Genomic DNA, 16,853 nt, shown 5'->3' with positions numbered 1-16,853 from the left:
TGGCCGAACAGAATTAAAATGAAATGAGAAAAGGGATTCCAGATACACATTTAACAGTCTGGTGTGTAGAATTTAGGGGCATCTATTGGCAGAAATGGTATATAATATTCCTATGTTTCCATTAGTTTCATGGAGTCCACCATGTTGGTCTACAGTTGCCCACAATGGACAAATCAAACAATGGCACTAGATAGTGCTTTTCATGTCGGCCACTGTAGGTCTACATGCTTGGCACATCAGAGACGTTTCAGTTCTGTAACCTCATTGCCAGATGCCACTAAATCCTACACACTTAACGTTTAAGAATACCATTTGAAATATGGTTAAACATTTTAATATTTGAGATGGATGATCTTTAAACATCCATGCTTTCAACAGCCCTCAAAGAACTTTTTCTTCAAAAGTTTGACATGACCAAATGGTTCTTGGCATACCCTTAGTCCTTAAGTGGAAAAATTTTAGAGCCCTTATTTTTAAGAGTGATGCTATGATGGTAATGCTAATGGTTTGTGTCCCGTGTCTCAGGTCAAAGGGCAAAGGGCAAACGCTCACACAGAGAGACAGATGCTGACAGAGGAAACGATACACTGGCGTCATCTCTACTGCTTCCAGTGTCCTTATGAGGCTTCACTGAGCTTTGCCGTATCACAGTCTGCTTGTCTTTCTCACTCAAGCTGCTTTCACGGTGTCCTCGATTGATTCACTGCATATTATAGACATTAGAGCTCTTTATCCGTACAAATGTGACTCATATATCTTTGCGGGGGTACACACACAAACACATCCACCTACACACACAATCAGAAGGCAACTAAGGTTCTTAGAGAAGTTGTGAAAGCCCTGGCAATTTCACACCCATGTTGTGAACAGCTGTGGTGTCAATCAGCTGGCAGTCGACAGGAAAAAAAGAAGCTTTTTTTAGATTTGAAATTTCTGCCACTCTACACAAAACAGGTAGGAAAAACATTATATCTGCTCCATCCCTCTAAGTTTCTCCATAACTGGGACCTTAAGTTCGGGGTCAGCATTTAATTTCTGATATTTACAACTTTCATCTCTCCTCACTCCCAGACATAAAACAGTGGAAAGTTCATGAGCCAGGGGAGCTACGCTACATTATGTGTTTACTGGGCTATAACAGTCCTTTGCCCAGAGCTGAGACACTCAGCCAGGGGAATATATTGCACCCACATGTGTTTGAACTCCTCCAAATCATTTATGTCCATGCAAATATTACCATTATTCTCAACGTTAAAGACTTTAGGAGTGTGTCACTGTGAGATTTTGAGTCTTGGCCAGTGGATTTACAGTCATTTCTGAATCGATGTGATTGTTCCCGACATGGTATGGTGGCAAACTGAGTCACCATAAAACTGGCATCCTGTAGGTGTGAATCACTGATGAAGGAGTACTGAATCACAAAAGAGCACAACTGCTTTATTTTGTGTTGTGAAAGTGTTAAGTTGCGAATAGATGTAACACATTCTTTCTATTATCCTCAATCCAAGCCATTATTACTGTGGTATTTTTTAATTTAGATTTTTCATCCTTCTCTTGTTCCATTATGAGTGAAAAAAAGGAATAACTCAGAACAAGAAAAGCCTTATAAAGTGAAAACAAGAGGTGGGTGGAGTAGTCTGAGCATGGTCAAGTGTAGTGATGTGTGTCCAAAGCCTAACAATCCTGCATGACGATTCACAGGGAGAGATATTGTTTTTGGGATAAACTTCAGGATACACTACAGGAGCCTGCCATAAACACACATCATGAGCTGTCACAACATTCACACTGAGGTGCAAAACGGCTGTGACCTCAGCTTGCAGCAATTCCTCAAAAATGTGCCTACAATTTCCAAACACTTTCTCTCAGCATTTCTCCTTAACATCCCTCCCACCCTGCAAGCCAACCCTACCTCACAAACACACACACACACACACACACCCCTACTAAACATGTGTGTGTATGTGTGTGAGTGTCCTCCTCCCTCAGTCTCTCCATGGCTGGATTGTGGCAGCAGCTCGGCTCCTGGCGGCAGGGTCGAGCTCTGGTTCTCCTCCACCTCGTTGGGATTCTCTACCCAGCCTCGGGCACTCTTCCCTGGGATACCAAAGCCAACACACCCCCTCTGGAGGTAAGACATCCAAGTGGTTACGGAAAAATATCTAAATGTCGTTTATATATACATACATGCATTTTTTGATGTTGTAATTTAATCATGTATGCAACCTTTCTAACCCTTTGAAAATTAGTTTGATTTCTTTCAAAAACATGGGGAGAAGGCAATGAGCAAATTATCAAGACATGGCCTAAAAACTAGAAAGAAAAAAAAAAAAAATTACCTGGAATAACCTGAAAATAACTAAAACTATAGTAATATATACAGTTTTCTGGACATTTTTCCCTTTTTTTTAATATTTTTTAATAATTTTTTAATACCTTCTCCAACTTATTTTGTGTCATATTCTTGTCACTTTTTACTAATTGCTTGAAATGTGCAGGGCATTTCTTGCCAAGTTGTTCATTGCCTTTTTCCTGCAGAGAAATCAAGTTTCAAAGGGTTAAATAGCTTGTGAAAGCAGTCTGACAAGAAAACTGATGTTGATCCAGGGTTCAAAGGTTCAAAAAGAGTCCTGCCTTGGTGATTTATTTGAAATAAACTCCTGTTTTGTAATTAATGAAAGAAAATTTAATGTTACACAATATCTTAAACAGAATCTCACTTGAATTTTTTTCCCTTATGCACACTAAAACTAAAATCCTTTGTTAAAATCCGGCAGTGGGGAATAAGTGCATGACAGACCCCTGGTTTGTTTTAAATTATCTGTGTCTTTGTCATTCAGGCTAAGCTAATCACAAACAGATCAAGCTATATAACGTTGTGACTAAAGCATACCAAAGGGGATCATTATGATAGACATGGCATGGAAAGAGCACAAGAGTTGAACCCTAAATTTGCAACATAGATTTTTGCAAAGGAGAAGTACAGAGCAAGACCAGAAAGGTTCCTCCAACTAGAACCAACTGTTGGAGTGGGCTGGGTGAGCTGTGGGATTTCCAGCGAGAGAGAGGGAGCGAGCTGGAGCGCAGGATGGATGAGTGAAAATGAGAGAAAAAGAACAGTGATGGGATCCAGCGGAATTTATGATTATACTGTTGTAACGCGTGCCAGTGATGGTGAAACCCTGGTACAGGGAGAGTGTGCAGAGAATGTCTGCAGATGTACATGAGTGAGGGCACACTGTGTTTGTTACCTGTGTGTGTAAAAGTGTGGAAATGTGTGTGTTGGCAGGGGTTTCAGGTGGTGAAGGGGAATTTCTCAAAGACTTTCCTGCGCATTGGCTACCATAAGATTGCAGAGATTCCTGCAGGAGCATGCAACATCAGCATACGGGAGACAATAAAGAGCCGAAACTACCTGGGTATACACACACACACACACACACACACTTAATATTTTCAGACAACCAGTGATGGATGAACATGGGGTTTTCTTCCAGCTCTGCAGACCAAAAGTCGTGTCTCCATCATCAATGGTAACTGGGTGATCGACAGGCCGGGGATCTTCACTGCTGTGGGAACACAGCTGAAGTACCAACGACCCAACGAAATACGCTCTCGCAATGGGGAGTCCATCACAGCGCCCGGGCCGCTGACTGAGGACCTGCATGTTTACGTGAGACACAAGCTGGCACACACAGCAGGCCTTGCCTACACTTCTGCGCTTAAACTGTGTCTATACACATTTTATACATATCCGGATTCATCAGTATATTCTAACCTGACTTTGTTCATACTCTATGAATTTATAAATGACCATGATGAAGGACTGGCTGTCTTGTAAATGTAAATGTAACCACACCTTTTAACAATTTTTCATACATTAAAAACGCTTTAAAGGGCCAGTGTGCAGAATTTAGTGGCACCTAGTGATAAGGTTGCAGAACAGAAACTTGTGTGCCAATTATGTGGGAGAACTAAAGTAGTTGACAATATAAAAATGTTCATATTGAAATATGACAGTCTTGGTTTTCATTGTTTTTATCTAATAATTGAATTATTCTTTATGAAATCTATTGCACGTCCATCTGTAAACAGCAAATGCAAAAGGTTATCTAGAGTGTAATATGGAGACACAGAAGGCTACTGACAAAGCAGCGATATGTGACAAGTTGCAATGAGAACATGTTCAGTGAGAAGCTACTCCCGCCAGTTTCTAGTGTCATGAGCCAATGTTAATTAATTAACAGATTCTAATTTACCTCCTACCAGCTGTTTAGATGGCATATCTAGCCTCACCGAAAGATATTCAAGCCCGTACCTGTAGAGATCAAAATAACATGTTAGTGTAAATGTCTTATAAGCCATTTCCTTCTGCTAGGACATGAGGCATTTTCAAACAGAACATTTCTGGGAAGTTCTTGAGAGGGGCTGCCCACTGCGGAGCTTGACCAGGAACTACATGTCTTCAAGGGCTTTTTTTTCCTGTTTGCATTGGCACTAGCAATACAAACGCCTAAGTGACATGCTGTAACGTTACAAGCTGTTGCTTGTGTTGTCTTTTGTTCACAAGGCTAACAGGTTTTTAAAACTGGCGGTTGCCAATCCTGCTTTTGTTGTGTTCAGCCAACCAATGTATACTTACATTTGAACAATAGAATATATATAAAGATGAACACTGCATTTCCACTTTGCCCCACTGAACCAAAACAATGCCAAAATATCCCATATACAGCTGCTGTCATCTTGTGATGTCATCTGGAGCCAGAGTCTGCCAGAAACGATCTCTTCTGTGTTAAGTTCCCATACACCCATCAAACCAATCCCATGATAAGCCTCGAGACAAACATATTTCCTGATATAGAGAAACTGAGGCGTATAGTTTAGGCGTGTAGTGATTCTAAATGGCGAGCATGTGCCTGTCAATTCTGAATTACTCCGATTTACTAATAAATGTCCACTGCAAAGAACAAATTGGTCAGTGCACGTGTGTCATGAAGCTAAAGGTAATTATGTTAACACCTGTTGTGTACGCAAATTAAGAACATTTTTTACCACATATGAGTGAACTAGTGAATTAGTGGAGCAGTCCCTTAATCAAAGACACAAACACTGTACCCAAACAGTACTGCTTGTCAGATCTGGAAAAAACTTCATTATGATGAATAATAAAATGACCTCAGTGAACCACAGTTGATCTTATATGAATATAAGCAGTGGTGGATGAAGTACCCGAAAGCCATACTTGAGTGAAAGTACAGATATCTCACCAGTAAAAGACTTTGGTAGAAGCTGAAGTTGCTTATTAGAGTAATAGTTGAGTCAAAATCTCAAAGTATCTGATATTTACTGTACTTATGTATCTAAAGTATTGAAAGTAAAAGTAAGAGTAAATGCTGATAAAAAAAACAACAACTTCATTATATACATTTGGAAACAAAAGGTCTTTTGAAAATTTTCCTTGCTCCCTTCCATTCCTTTTTTCTACTATTATACATTTCATTTAGGAAATGTAGTGGAATAAAAGTGAAAGTTGACAGAAATATAAAAACTCAAGTAAAGTACATTTCCTCCCAAAAAATACATAAGTACTGTCTCAAAGTATTATTACCTTGTTACATCACATGACTGAATATACTAATGACAACACGAATAGGATCCGAGAAGCGTTTTGTACAGCATGTAAATGGACAAAAACACACCAAAAACTTAAAAAAACAGAACAATGATTCACCCTTATAAAGTGTATTTCTCACAGCTGTGTCTAACATTGGAATCTGAACATCTACAAGGTCTCAGTCTTGCTGTATCTAAACTTTCAGACACCCTTGAGCCTTTCACAAGTCTGCATGCAGACAGTAAAATACTCTGAGGCCTCCGAAAGTACTTAAACCATGACAATGGATGAATCATACATTCTTGTAGTTACTATTATACATGATGACATTCAAATACTTTCATTTTGAATAGTTTTTCGTGATATTGCACTGCAATTCTTTACAGTATGCCATCATATACTCCATATCTGTCTGTGTTTCCCACAGTTGATCTACCAGCAACCAGGTCCCAGCGTATACTATGAATACACTGTCCCTGTACAAAGCACACACCCCACTCCTGAGCCTGGTACACCTTCTGATATTCTGCCCCTGGGTGAGTGCACACACTGACACGCATAAACACTCAAACACACTGTATCAGAGTGACCCTAAATGACCACAGTGCCATTTTTTCATGATGCATATTCTGGTTGGCCCTCAGGAAGCATAACAAATAACAGATGCCTCTGTTTGTCTGCATGTCCAGTGCAGTGTGTGTGTTGAGTTCAGATTTCATGGTAACGCCAATATGTATCATTTTCAGCTAAACTGTCTTTTTGAAAATTTGATTAGGATTTTGATAACATTTAATACAGGCAGCAGGCCAAACTTTGGTCTGGCAAATAGCTTCTTACCCGCACTGAGACAATATTCGGTCACTTGGGCCAGATTTCGTTTCATTACCTAATATTTAACCTTCATTAAGGAGATTCAAGAAATAGCTTGATTTGTTTGTGTTGGTGCTGATCAATAATTATTTAATTACCAGAGATTTCCTGAACTATTTCAAAAACCAACAAATATTCTTAAAGGCCTTGCATGGCTGTTTTTAATTATTGGAGCTCATCAGAACCCTGCTCGGGCTGAAGGTGGGTGGAGCTATGCTGGGAATTACAAGAGCCCACCAGACACCATGGCCATGTCCAAAATCACGCTCTACAGTATTTACTGTATAGTGCAATGTGTATTAATATTCTGTCTTCTCTGCATCTGAATATCCAAATTTTGAGTAACTTATCCACAAATGCCTTTAAACCTTTTAGATAACAATAAATAATGCAGTGCATCGCTACATCTGTTAGTGATGCCATTGATGTGAAGGCTCTTTAAAGGGACAGTTACCCACCAAGATCCAAAAAAAAATCTTTCTCCTCTTACCTGTAATGCTCTTTATCAGACTAGATTTTCTTTGTGTGTGTGTGTTTGTGAGTTGCTGAGTCTTGGAGATATCATCTATTAAGATGTCTGCCAATTCAAATAAAATTAAACGAGATGGCATTTGGGTTGTGGTGCTCAAAGTGCCAAAAAAAAAAACATTTAAAAAACTCAAAAGCGATATTTCTTTACAGATATCACGACCCGGTTACTCAAGATAATCCACAGACCTTTTTGTGAGCAGTTTCATATAGGAACTATTTTCTTTCAACAAAACCACACCCACTAGCCATATCACTGCAGAAGAAATCGTGCATCTAATTATGGACGAGAGGCTCGTGTTCGTGACTGCCAAAATGTAAACAATAATCACGTCCTCCTCCATTAAGCCATAACATGAGTTAGCTCAGTGGTGCGAGGTGAGCCAGCAGTGGATGCATGCTTCCCTCTGCACGGTGATATGGTTGTCGGGTCTAATTCAGAAAAAAAAAAATAGTTCCGACATGAAACTTTTCAAACAAGGTCTGTAAATTATCTTGAATAATTGCTCATGATTTCTGTAAAGAGACGTAGCTGTTGAGTTTTTCAAATGCATTTTTTTGCTCTTTGAATATCACAAGCTGAGTGTCATCTAGTTCCATTATATTGGAAAGAGGGCAGACATTGCTACGTCTAATATCTCCAAAACTCTGAAGCTCACACTAAAACAATCTAGCAAATGAATAGCACTACAGTTAAGAGAAAAAATGTGTTTTTGATTTTGGGGCGAACTGTCTCTTTAACATTATTATATTTTATTTAAGGCTTCATTCCACCTTTATTTATCCAACTTTTTAAATGACTTTACTGATCTCTTTCCATTACTTGCCTGTCAAATCTGGGCTCTGTCCTGAAACCTCCACTACTCTTGTAGCTGAGACAGTTGGCCCATCCCACTCAGGTGAGAAGGACCGCCAAGGTGACGTCACCAACAATGACATCATCAAAGAGAAACTCCACCCTAACCAGGTTCCCTCTGAGTCCGACCCTCAGTCCAGCTACACCTGGACAAAGAGGGGGCACTCAGAATGCAGCACGACCTGCAGCACTGGTGAGGAAACACATGAAACTCAAAGAAAGGGCGATGGCACATTGACTTCATGCTCACCAAATCTTTATGTAGGACTTTGATATTTATTATAGGCATTCATTAAGTGAAAAGCCCGCCTTACTTAAGCCAGACCATTGGGAAACACATAAATAATAAGGAGATGTTACGAAATCTGAAAAGGCAAACATAAATATCACTGAAAGCTATTCACAGTAGCTGTCACACACCCAAAGTGGAAAATACACAGTAAATCATTGCAACCGATGAAAACAACTTTGGTTTCTGTCAAAATGTGTATGTGTAGTCATATTTTTTGCAGACAAACACACTTTTACTTGCTTAGTTTTGTCTGTGTGTGTGTGTGTGTGTGTGTGTGTGTGCACGCTTGCCAGGCAAGCGTCAGGTATTCTGGGAGTGTGTTGAGAAAGATTTCCAGGCGACTGTTCCTGCTGACCTATGTGACCCCGCCCTTAAACCAACAAACCGCGAAGAAGACTGCAACACTCAGTCCTGTCCAGCATAGTGAGCAACACACACACACACCTGATGTCTCATACAATAGTCATGACACGCACAAAGAACACATGCACATCTGTTGTATTACTTCCACATGGTGCTGCGACTCTCAGTGTAAAGCCCTCATCACTCACACACATTCAAGCCATAAGTCAGTCACCAGTCAAAGCCGATCTCACTGACTCACATTGGTGTGGCTTTGGTTTGCATGTCTTGTGGTAAATACCACTAGATCTTACCGTCGCCAAGATGTAGCGGGGTGTTAGTGGATTAAGTGCATGTTTGGTTGTGGCTCCGTCAGATATTTCGCCCGCGGTGTCAGTGATCCGTGATAGCTGTCAGTCTGAAATATATATGTTTCTACTGGGAGTGCAGCAGCGGCAGGGGATTGCAAAACTGAAACTTAATAGAATGAGAGAAACATCTGAACTTGTGCAGAACAAATTGGCTTATTTTGCTTGTCTCGTTTATGATCTCCTTTTGGAGGAAACCAGGCTTTATAACACCCTTTGTAGACCAGGGTCAACTGACCACACGTAATAACTGTGGTCAAAATGAGGACATGATACTGAGACAGACTCTGCCTGAGAAAGGTCATTGCTAAAAGCATGTCTCAATATGTAACCACATCTTTAGTGATGGACTGTGAGCTGCTCTTTATTTCCTCCAACTCTTTGGCCGACAGCTGGGACGTGGGGGAGTGGTCAGAGTGCAGCAGGAGGTGTGGACCAGGCAGTCAGCATCGCCAGGTCATCTGCCGCCAGGTCACTAATGTTTACACTAATGGGACGGAGACCTCGGTTACTATGGCACAAGAGCTGTGTGGGTCATCTGATAAGCCGGTGACCAAAGCAGTATGTCAGCTGAAGATTTGCAGCCAGTGGGAGATACGATCTGAGTGGAGCCCAGTGAGTACATGACACTATACTGACAAACATGTTTCGTTAACAGTACTGAAGGAAGTCTTCACACCTTTGACTGAAGTAAAAGGAGTAATACAACGTCAAAATACTCTTTAACAAGTATAAGATCTGTATTCAAGATTTTACTTAGATTTTACTCCCCTAAATCTGTGGTGGAACACCTGTACCTGCCCTCTAGCCGAACCCCTACGTTAAAGCTCCTGTCTCTTTACGACTCCCTCCAGGTGAATGACTGTTACAGAGTAAAGTGGCACTTTTCTATCGTGAAAAAATCAATAAAAGCTTCCAAAACTAAATCTTCACAACTGGAAATGTTTTAACAGATATATGATCCAAAATCTGTGAGAAATGTACAACAGCAGCGACCAATGTAACATGTTTCCTTGACATTAGCTTGTAGCTACATGTAGTAGTGTACTTGCAGCCAGGGAATTACTTTGTATAGCAGGAATTTCTTCCATTAAATGTAACTAATAAAAGCTCCTAAACACGACCAGAGATGTACCAGCAGGAATATGATTTGAGGTTGGGGAGGAATTAACAATTTCGGTAACCAGGTTTATATGTTTCCCTGAAATTAGCATGTAGCTACATGTAGCAGTGTACATATAATAATGTAAATACATCTGTCACGAGCTGATGTCAGCTTGTCTCCGCAGTATAAAAAAAATGAAATACTGTCTGAGGTCTGAGGGTTTTACTCACAGGGATTACTTTTAAATGTTTACTTTATTGTTTTAAACATTGGCCACATTTAATATGAACATCCAACTTTATGACAGAAAATAAGGAAAAGCATTAAAGGTCCTCTTTATTAAGATAAAACATAAAACTGTCAGTATTCAATACCATTATATTTTATGGGGTTTTTGTTATGAACAGCATTGTGTGCAATATGTACTGTCAGTGACTTTAAATACATTATTATAAAACAAGAACATCCCCTTTCTTTCATTGTAAAAACCCTCGAATGACCTCTGTGCCCCCCCCCCACCTCCCTCTCACCCACCATCTGTCTCCCAGTGTTCAGTGCCATGTGGAGTGGGCCAGCGCAGCAGGGAGGTGGTGTGTGTGAGCAACCAGGGTGATGTGGAGGAGGATGAGGAGTGCAACATGAACCTAAAGCCAGATACACTACAGAACTGTGACATGGGAGCCTGTGCAAGCAGCTGGTTCACTTCTGCCTGGAGCCAATGGGTAACATACAAACTGTTAGTGTGTGTTGGTATGTTCAGATGTGTGTCTAACTGAAGTTACACAACAGACTCGAGACCTGTCAGATGGGGATGGCTTGTCCAATTAGAAACAAAATAAGTGTTTTCAATTTGGAAAAGATGATTTTGGGGTCAGTTGTATGGTTAGGCTAAAGGAATAGTTCACCCCAAAACGAAAATTATCATAAATCATAATCTACCCACCCTCATGCCAATGAAAAGTCAGATGAAGTTTTATAGTCCTCAAAACACTGACAGATTTTCACAGGGAGAAGGAATGGCACTCATCTACCAAACAGCTGAAGCAAATAGTGACCAGGATTCAAATATTTGAAAAAAAAAAAACATAACATAATAAAATCTCCATACTGCACATCTGAAGTAATCCAAGTGTCCCGAAGGCCCAGTGTGCCAAGTTGCCAGCAGTTGCTACCCAGAAGCCGGAAACCAGAAGCCTCCCCCTCACACAGAGAGAGACTTCTGAGTTAACAGCAAGCAATATGTCCCTTTGTCTAATTTAAAACTATGTTGTATGGGGGAGGCTTCCGGGTAGCAGTAGTGTGCAGATACGGTGAGCTCTTGTTGGTCTTGCTCAAGTGCACATACTTGAATTCGGCTCCCACATTAGAGGATTTAAGATAAGGGCAAGTGTCCAGGAAATTAATGCAAGGCTATGTTTTGTCCCCAAAAGTGACATAAGTAAACATGTATAACATTGTGTGTGTGTGTGCGTGTGTGTGTGTGTGTGTGTGCGCACGCGCGTGCACGATATTCCTCAGTGCTCTGCAGATTGTGGTCAAGGCAATCGAACCCGGATGGCAGTGTGCCTGATAGATCATGTGAGCGATCTCCCATTAGACAGCTGCGAAGGAGAACGCCCACCAGAAGTGACATCATGTGACTCTGGCCCCTGTCAGAACCGCCTGGAGTGGTATACAGGACCCTGGAGTCAGGTAATTTGCATGCACACATCTGCACACCTACCCTGCAAAAGCATCCATTTGAACCTGTTTGTGTGTGTGTGTGTGTGTGTGTGTGTGTGTGTGTGTGTGTGTGTGTTAAGTGTTCTGCAGAGTGCGGAAATGGCACACAGGCCCGGAGTGTGGCTTGTATTTTCAACAACAATGGTCTGATGGAAGTTGTGGACCAGATAAAATGTTCCAGTGTCCCTCAGCCAATCACTGCTCAGCCCTGCAGACTGAAGCCATGTGGTGTCCAGTGGTATGTCACAGAGTGGAGTGCAGTAAGTGTCCCAAAGTCTTTCCACCATGGAAATTCACCATAATTTACGTCAAGTCAGTGTCGATGGCAAATATAGTAAGTTGAAACAATTAATTCCTCAGTGTGTAATAAATCGACAGAAAGACTCCCAGAGGCATGCTGGCATTGCTTACATGTCCCAGGCTGCATTGCCAATGAGCTTTTGACACCAATAGTTATGACTTTGTTGGCCAAAATATAATGCTAGGTGATAAAACTACGCACTCAGTAGTTGTCTGCCCGCTCTGCCCTGCTTCAGGTTGCTGAAAAGGGTCTCCAGCACAGCTTTGTCCAAATAAGGGGTCAAAGTTTTGCGCATGTCATGCAACACACACTCTCTCTTGGAGTTGGTTTTGTCATCGGCATCCAACAAAAACTGCCCCTGCTGAAACTGATTGCAGCAGAATGGTTCAGTTTCTGTTGGCATTGGAGGGCAGTTTGCTCTGTGTTTGCTCTCGGCAGCTCAGGTTCTGGGGGGTTCTGTCAGCAATATCCTCTTGCAGCCACAGCCTCCACTTCCCTCTGCTGGATTACATCTGCAGTATACTCTGGCTTGAATAAATACGGCTGAATGTCCAAGTCAGCCAAAACTCTAAAACGTAAATGGTAAATGGACCTGCACTTTCATAGTGCCTGTCTAGTCTTTCAAACCCTCAAAGCACCTTAACACTACATGTCCCATTCACACAACACACACAATCGGTGGCCAAGGCTACCATACAAGGTGCTACCTGCTACTTAGCTTGACCCTTTGGAACCTGGACCAACATCACTTTTTTTGTGCTGCTCTGATGTCTTCCACACATATCTAAACATTTGAACCCTGAGCAAAATGGTTGAATGTCTTAAAAAAAAACACATGGGGAAAAAAGGCAGTAAGAAACTTGGCAAGAAAATGTCCCATAAATTGCAAGAAATTAGTAGATATAGATTTATTTAAAGCTGGGGAAATATGCCCAGAAAAATATATTTCTAATTATCATAGTTACAAATTTTAAATTGTTCTACAGCATTCTAGTTTTGAATCACTTTTTCAAAAGTAATTTCTATGTTTTTTTGTTGGGTTTTCCTTTCTTTTTTTTTTTTTTTTTTTTTTTTTTTTTTACCATTTTTGTTTTTTTCAAAATTAATTTTCAGGTAATGTTCTTGTGCTTTTTACTAATTTCTTGCTTTTTGGGGGGTTATTTCTTTTTATGGTGATCATTGATTTCTTCCCATGATTTAAAAAAAATCAATCCAATTAGTCCAGGTTTCAAAGGGTTAAACACACTCACACACTGATGGAACAGATACTTTGCGGTTCAGTATCTTGCCCAAGGATAACTGAACATGCTGAGTCAAGGAGCTGGGGATCAAACCACCGATCTTCTAAATGGTGGACGACCCGTTCTGTCTCCTAATAGTCCAAAATATCCTCTGCAGTCATATTTTGGGATGCCACATTTGCTGTTGGAAATGCAAATAATTTGCACTACAAGCAAAGACAACAAAAAAGTTTTGATTTTTTTAGAAGCCTTTTTGTATGCAACTCAATATATGTGGAGTCTTCTGCAGAAAGACTTAACCCTTGAACACCTGGGCCGTGATCACTTTTCTTGTACTGCATTCATATGCCTTTCACAAGCATTTTAACTGCTGAAACTTGAGAAAATAGTTTGTTTCTTTTAAAAACATAGGAAAAACATTAAGACCAACTTGGCAAGAAATATGCCTTAAACTGCAAAAAAAAAAAAAAAAAAAAAAAAAAAGGTGAGAAGGAAATGACAAAAATGTCCACAAAACTATATTTATGATTCTCTGAATTATATATATAAATTAGGTTACTGTTTGTATGTTTGTTTTACATCCCCCCACCCCCATTTTCCTGTAATTTTCTTGTAACATGTTAATCGTCTAATTAATTATTGGGCCATTCCTAAATGAATTGCTCCGATGTTTTTCAAAGCAAAGGCTGCTATAAAGCACTATTGCAGGACACTGTAAGTTCATCTTCTATATGCAGATGTCAAGGTGTATCTTAGATGGACTTTTAATTGTCTTGTTTTTATGGTTTACTCAGCATATTCATATTTATTCATGTTCATATTCAATTTATATGCTCATTTCAGTGTGCAATTTCCAAAACAACAACAAAAACCCATGACACACTTTTTCTCGTAATACTTCCACACATTCCACGAACAAACAGGAGCAGGAAGAAGAAAAACTTCTCATAGCTGCCCCTTTCTTAATAATAACAGAAACTACTGTAGATACAGATACAAATGTCCAACCATTCTACATTTACCTTTTTCCACAAATCATATCAAATTTAACAATAACAACAGAAAATCAATTTCAGTCATATTGACATTACTGTTACTCAAAGTTCATGATGTGCAATTATTTTTCATTTTATACCTTCTTTTAAACTGAATAATATTTGAAATGCATTTGAAGTTATTATCAAAAAATATTTCCACAGTTTGACTCCTTATATTGAAACACATATCTGCTTTAATAAAGTCTAAGCGTACTGACTTTCAAAATTAAAACTTTCTTTGATTATCCTCATCGTTGGATCTTAATATGAAAAACTGGTGTATTTTTAATGTCTATAGTCCTATGAATTAAAGGCCTTTTATGCTTTGCAAACCATCTTGAGTGCCTGGATCTGGATCTTTTATACCAATAGTTTTTTGGTTACAAGTCCCTGCCCTTTTTATGACTAATAATGTTTTTAAAACATTCTCTTTAGTCCTAAACATACTTTTTTTGCCCTACCTTCTGGTAACTCTTTTTTGTTTTCTTTTTGAGTTTAATATAATTTGTTTTGGAGTTGTATGTTTTGATTTGTCTGTCTGTAAATTCTATTGCTGCCAGGACACTCTTGAAAAATAGATTTTTGATCTCAAGAGGTTTTTCTGGTTTCAATAAAGGTTAATATGCTGTACTGTATGTTTAACCCTTCATCTCATTTTCCATTCTCTGCCTCCTCTTCATCACCTCAGTGCTCGCGTGTCTGCGGCGGTGGCTACCGTGTGCGTGAGGTGCGTTGTCTTGCTGACAACATTACCCCAAGCGACCGCTGTGACCCCAGTTTGACCCCCGAGAGCCGAGAAGAATGCAACAGACAACCATGTGTAGCAGAAACAAGTAAGTCTGCCTGCACTGTTGTATTGTTGCTGTGCGTTGGATATACATGTCGGGTCAGAGAGGAGCTGTTTGGAGTGACATTTCTCTGTGATGCTGTCACGGTTGATAATGTTACATGAACATCAGGGACCTCTTCTGTCTCAATCAGGAAGAATTTGGGAAATGGGGGAATTTCAATGACTCATGTGAAGGAACCTCATGCCAAAATTAAGCCTGTTTGCCAAAATCATTAAAAAGATATTAGCAAGAACATTTGATTTACATGTTCAAAACACTTCTGATCTTTAGTTATTAATCATTGTTGTGGTGTAATTAATGACTGGCCAAAAAAATAGTCAAATATGGCAATGATACAAATGTGCAAATGTGTGACTTAACCACTGAAACCTGAACAAATTGGCTCGATTTGCCCTTCTCCCCATGTTTTTTGAAAGAAATCAAGCCAAATTGCTAAGCACTCAAAATACTTGTGAAAGTATTAACGCAGCACAAGAAAACTGATATTTAAGAAAAGGAAATAATAAACTAGGATTAAGGTACCTAGGAGAAAGATGAAAATCGCTTTGTTTGGCCCATTATTCCTCTAACGTGTTTCTCCTTTCCCTCACAGATCCGTCGTGCAGGGATCAGTATCATAACTGTATGGTGGTGGTTCAAGCCCGACTCTGTGTTTATCCTTACTACAGAGGTGTCTGCTGCTCCTCCTGCTCCCGTGCGCAGAAAACATACCCCGACTTATTTCAAAAGAACCACATCCACAGGTGATGCTGCCACAGGACGGTTAAATTCTCTTCACCCAGCACCTCAGTATGTGGGAATGTAGAGCATGGTTTAATAATAATTATAATAATAATAAACTTTATTTATGTAGCACAATTAATGCATAAAATACAACGCAAAGGGCATAACACAAAGTTGATAATTACATAATAACATATAAATAAAAATAACATTCAGTCACTAAGCCTGTAACAGACTAACTGATGAGGTTATCAGCTGCTTTTTTTCTGTTTTGTGCACACGGCCATGAATACTGTGAGATGCTGTTTCATCTGAGCGGATGAAAAATGACCTGAAACTTTGTTAATCTCGTGACAAAACACACACACACAAACACACACACACACACACACACACACACACACACACACACACACACACACACACACACACACACACACACACAAACCCATACTTTTGAGAATTTCCCTATGTATGTAGAGGTTTAAAGAGTGTTTTCATTGTCAGTGTAACTTTAACCTGGACTGGTCACATTTGGTGATGTACTTGTATATTTATTCTTAATAAAGAGTGTATAACTTGTATTTTATAGTGTATTTTAGTATATTTTATTTATTTTTTTACTTTTGTGAAATGTCTGAGTACCTTGAAACTTAGCATTAGCAGTACTAGAAGTAGTACTAGTAGTAGTAATAATAGTAGTAGTATTAAAATTTTAAAATTTCAGACATAATTGAAAATCTAAACCTGACAAAATAAACAAAGTCTTTGAGTGTATTATATAATCTTATCAAGTTTTTTATGTAAACTATTAATATGTAAAGTAACTAACAATTGGCAAATAATGTGCTCTTTCGCTCTGAAATGCAGTGGAGTGGAGGTATAAAGGGGCATTATATGAAAATACTAAAAGTACAAGTACCTCAAGTTTATACTTTTATGTAGTACCTGAGAAAATGTGCTTTGTGACTTTCCTAAATGCCTAAAGCTGGCTCATTTTTGT

The 16,853-nt window shown here is 39.5% G+C and overlaps 1 protein-coding gene across 1 annotated transcript; it reads left to right on the top strand.

Moving 5' to 3' along the window:
* The first annotated feature begins 1,969 nt into the window (after positions 1 to 1,969).
* adamtsl7 (ADAMTS-like 7) lies at positions 1,970 to 16,434 on the top strand. Its single transcript, XM_042485075.2, has 12 exons — positions 1,970 to 2,131; positions 3,290 to 3,419; positions 3,498 to 3,673; positions 6,042 to 6,150; positions 7,885 to 8,061; positions 8,454 to 8,583; positions 9,263 to 9,485; positions 10,524 to 10,697; positions 11,494 to 11,667; positions 11,778 to 11,957; positions 14,965 to 15,109; positions 15,720 to 16,434. The coding sequence occupies exons 1-12, from the start codon at positions 1,997 to 1,999 to the stop codon at positions 15,872 to 15,874; spliced, it is 1,908 nt and encodes a 635-aa protein (XP_042341009.2). The 5' UTR covers positions 1,970 to 1,996; the 3' UTR covers positions 15,875 to 16,434.
* Positions 16,435 to 16,853: the final 419 nt, after the last annotated feature.

This window comes from Plectropomus leopardus, chromosome 3 (genome assembly GCF_026936395.1).
Source record: "Plectropomus leopardus strain MGB_pleo_1.0 chromosome 3, ASM2693639v1, whole genome shotgun sequence".
Taxonomy (NCBI): domain Eukaryota; kingdom Metazoa; phylum Chordata; class Actinopteri; order Perciformes; family Serranidae; genus Plectropomus; species Plectropomus leopardus.
This window is presented reverse-complemented; position numbering and strand designations above follow the sequence as displayed.

What these genes read in the sequence shown, in the direction of transcription:
- adamtsl7 (XM_042485075.2), top strand. Translation starts at nt 1,997, where the DNA reads ATGGCTGGATTGTGGCAGCAGCTCGGCTCCTGGCGGCAGGGTCGAGCT. An exon ending in CCAACACACCCCCTCTGGAG is followed by an intron (nt 2,132 to 3,289) that starts GTAAGACATCCA and finishes GTGTGTTGGCAG; the next exon opens with GGGTTTCAGGTGGTGAAGGG. An exon ending in TACGATCTGAGTGGAGCCCA is followed by an intron (nt 9,486 to 10,523) that starts GTGAGTACATGA and finishes TCTGTCTCCCAG; the next exon opens with TGTTCAGTGCCATGTGGAGT.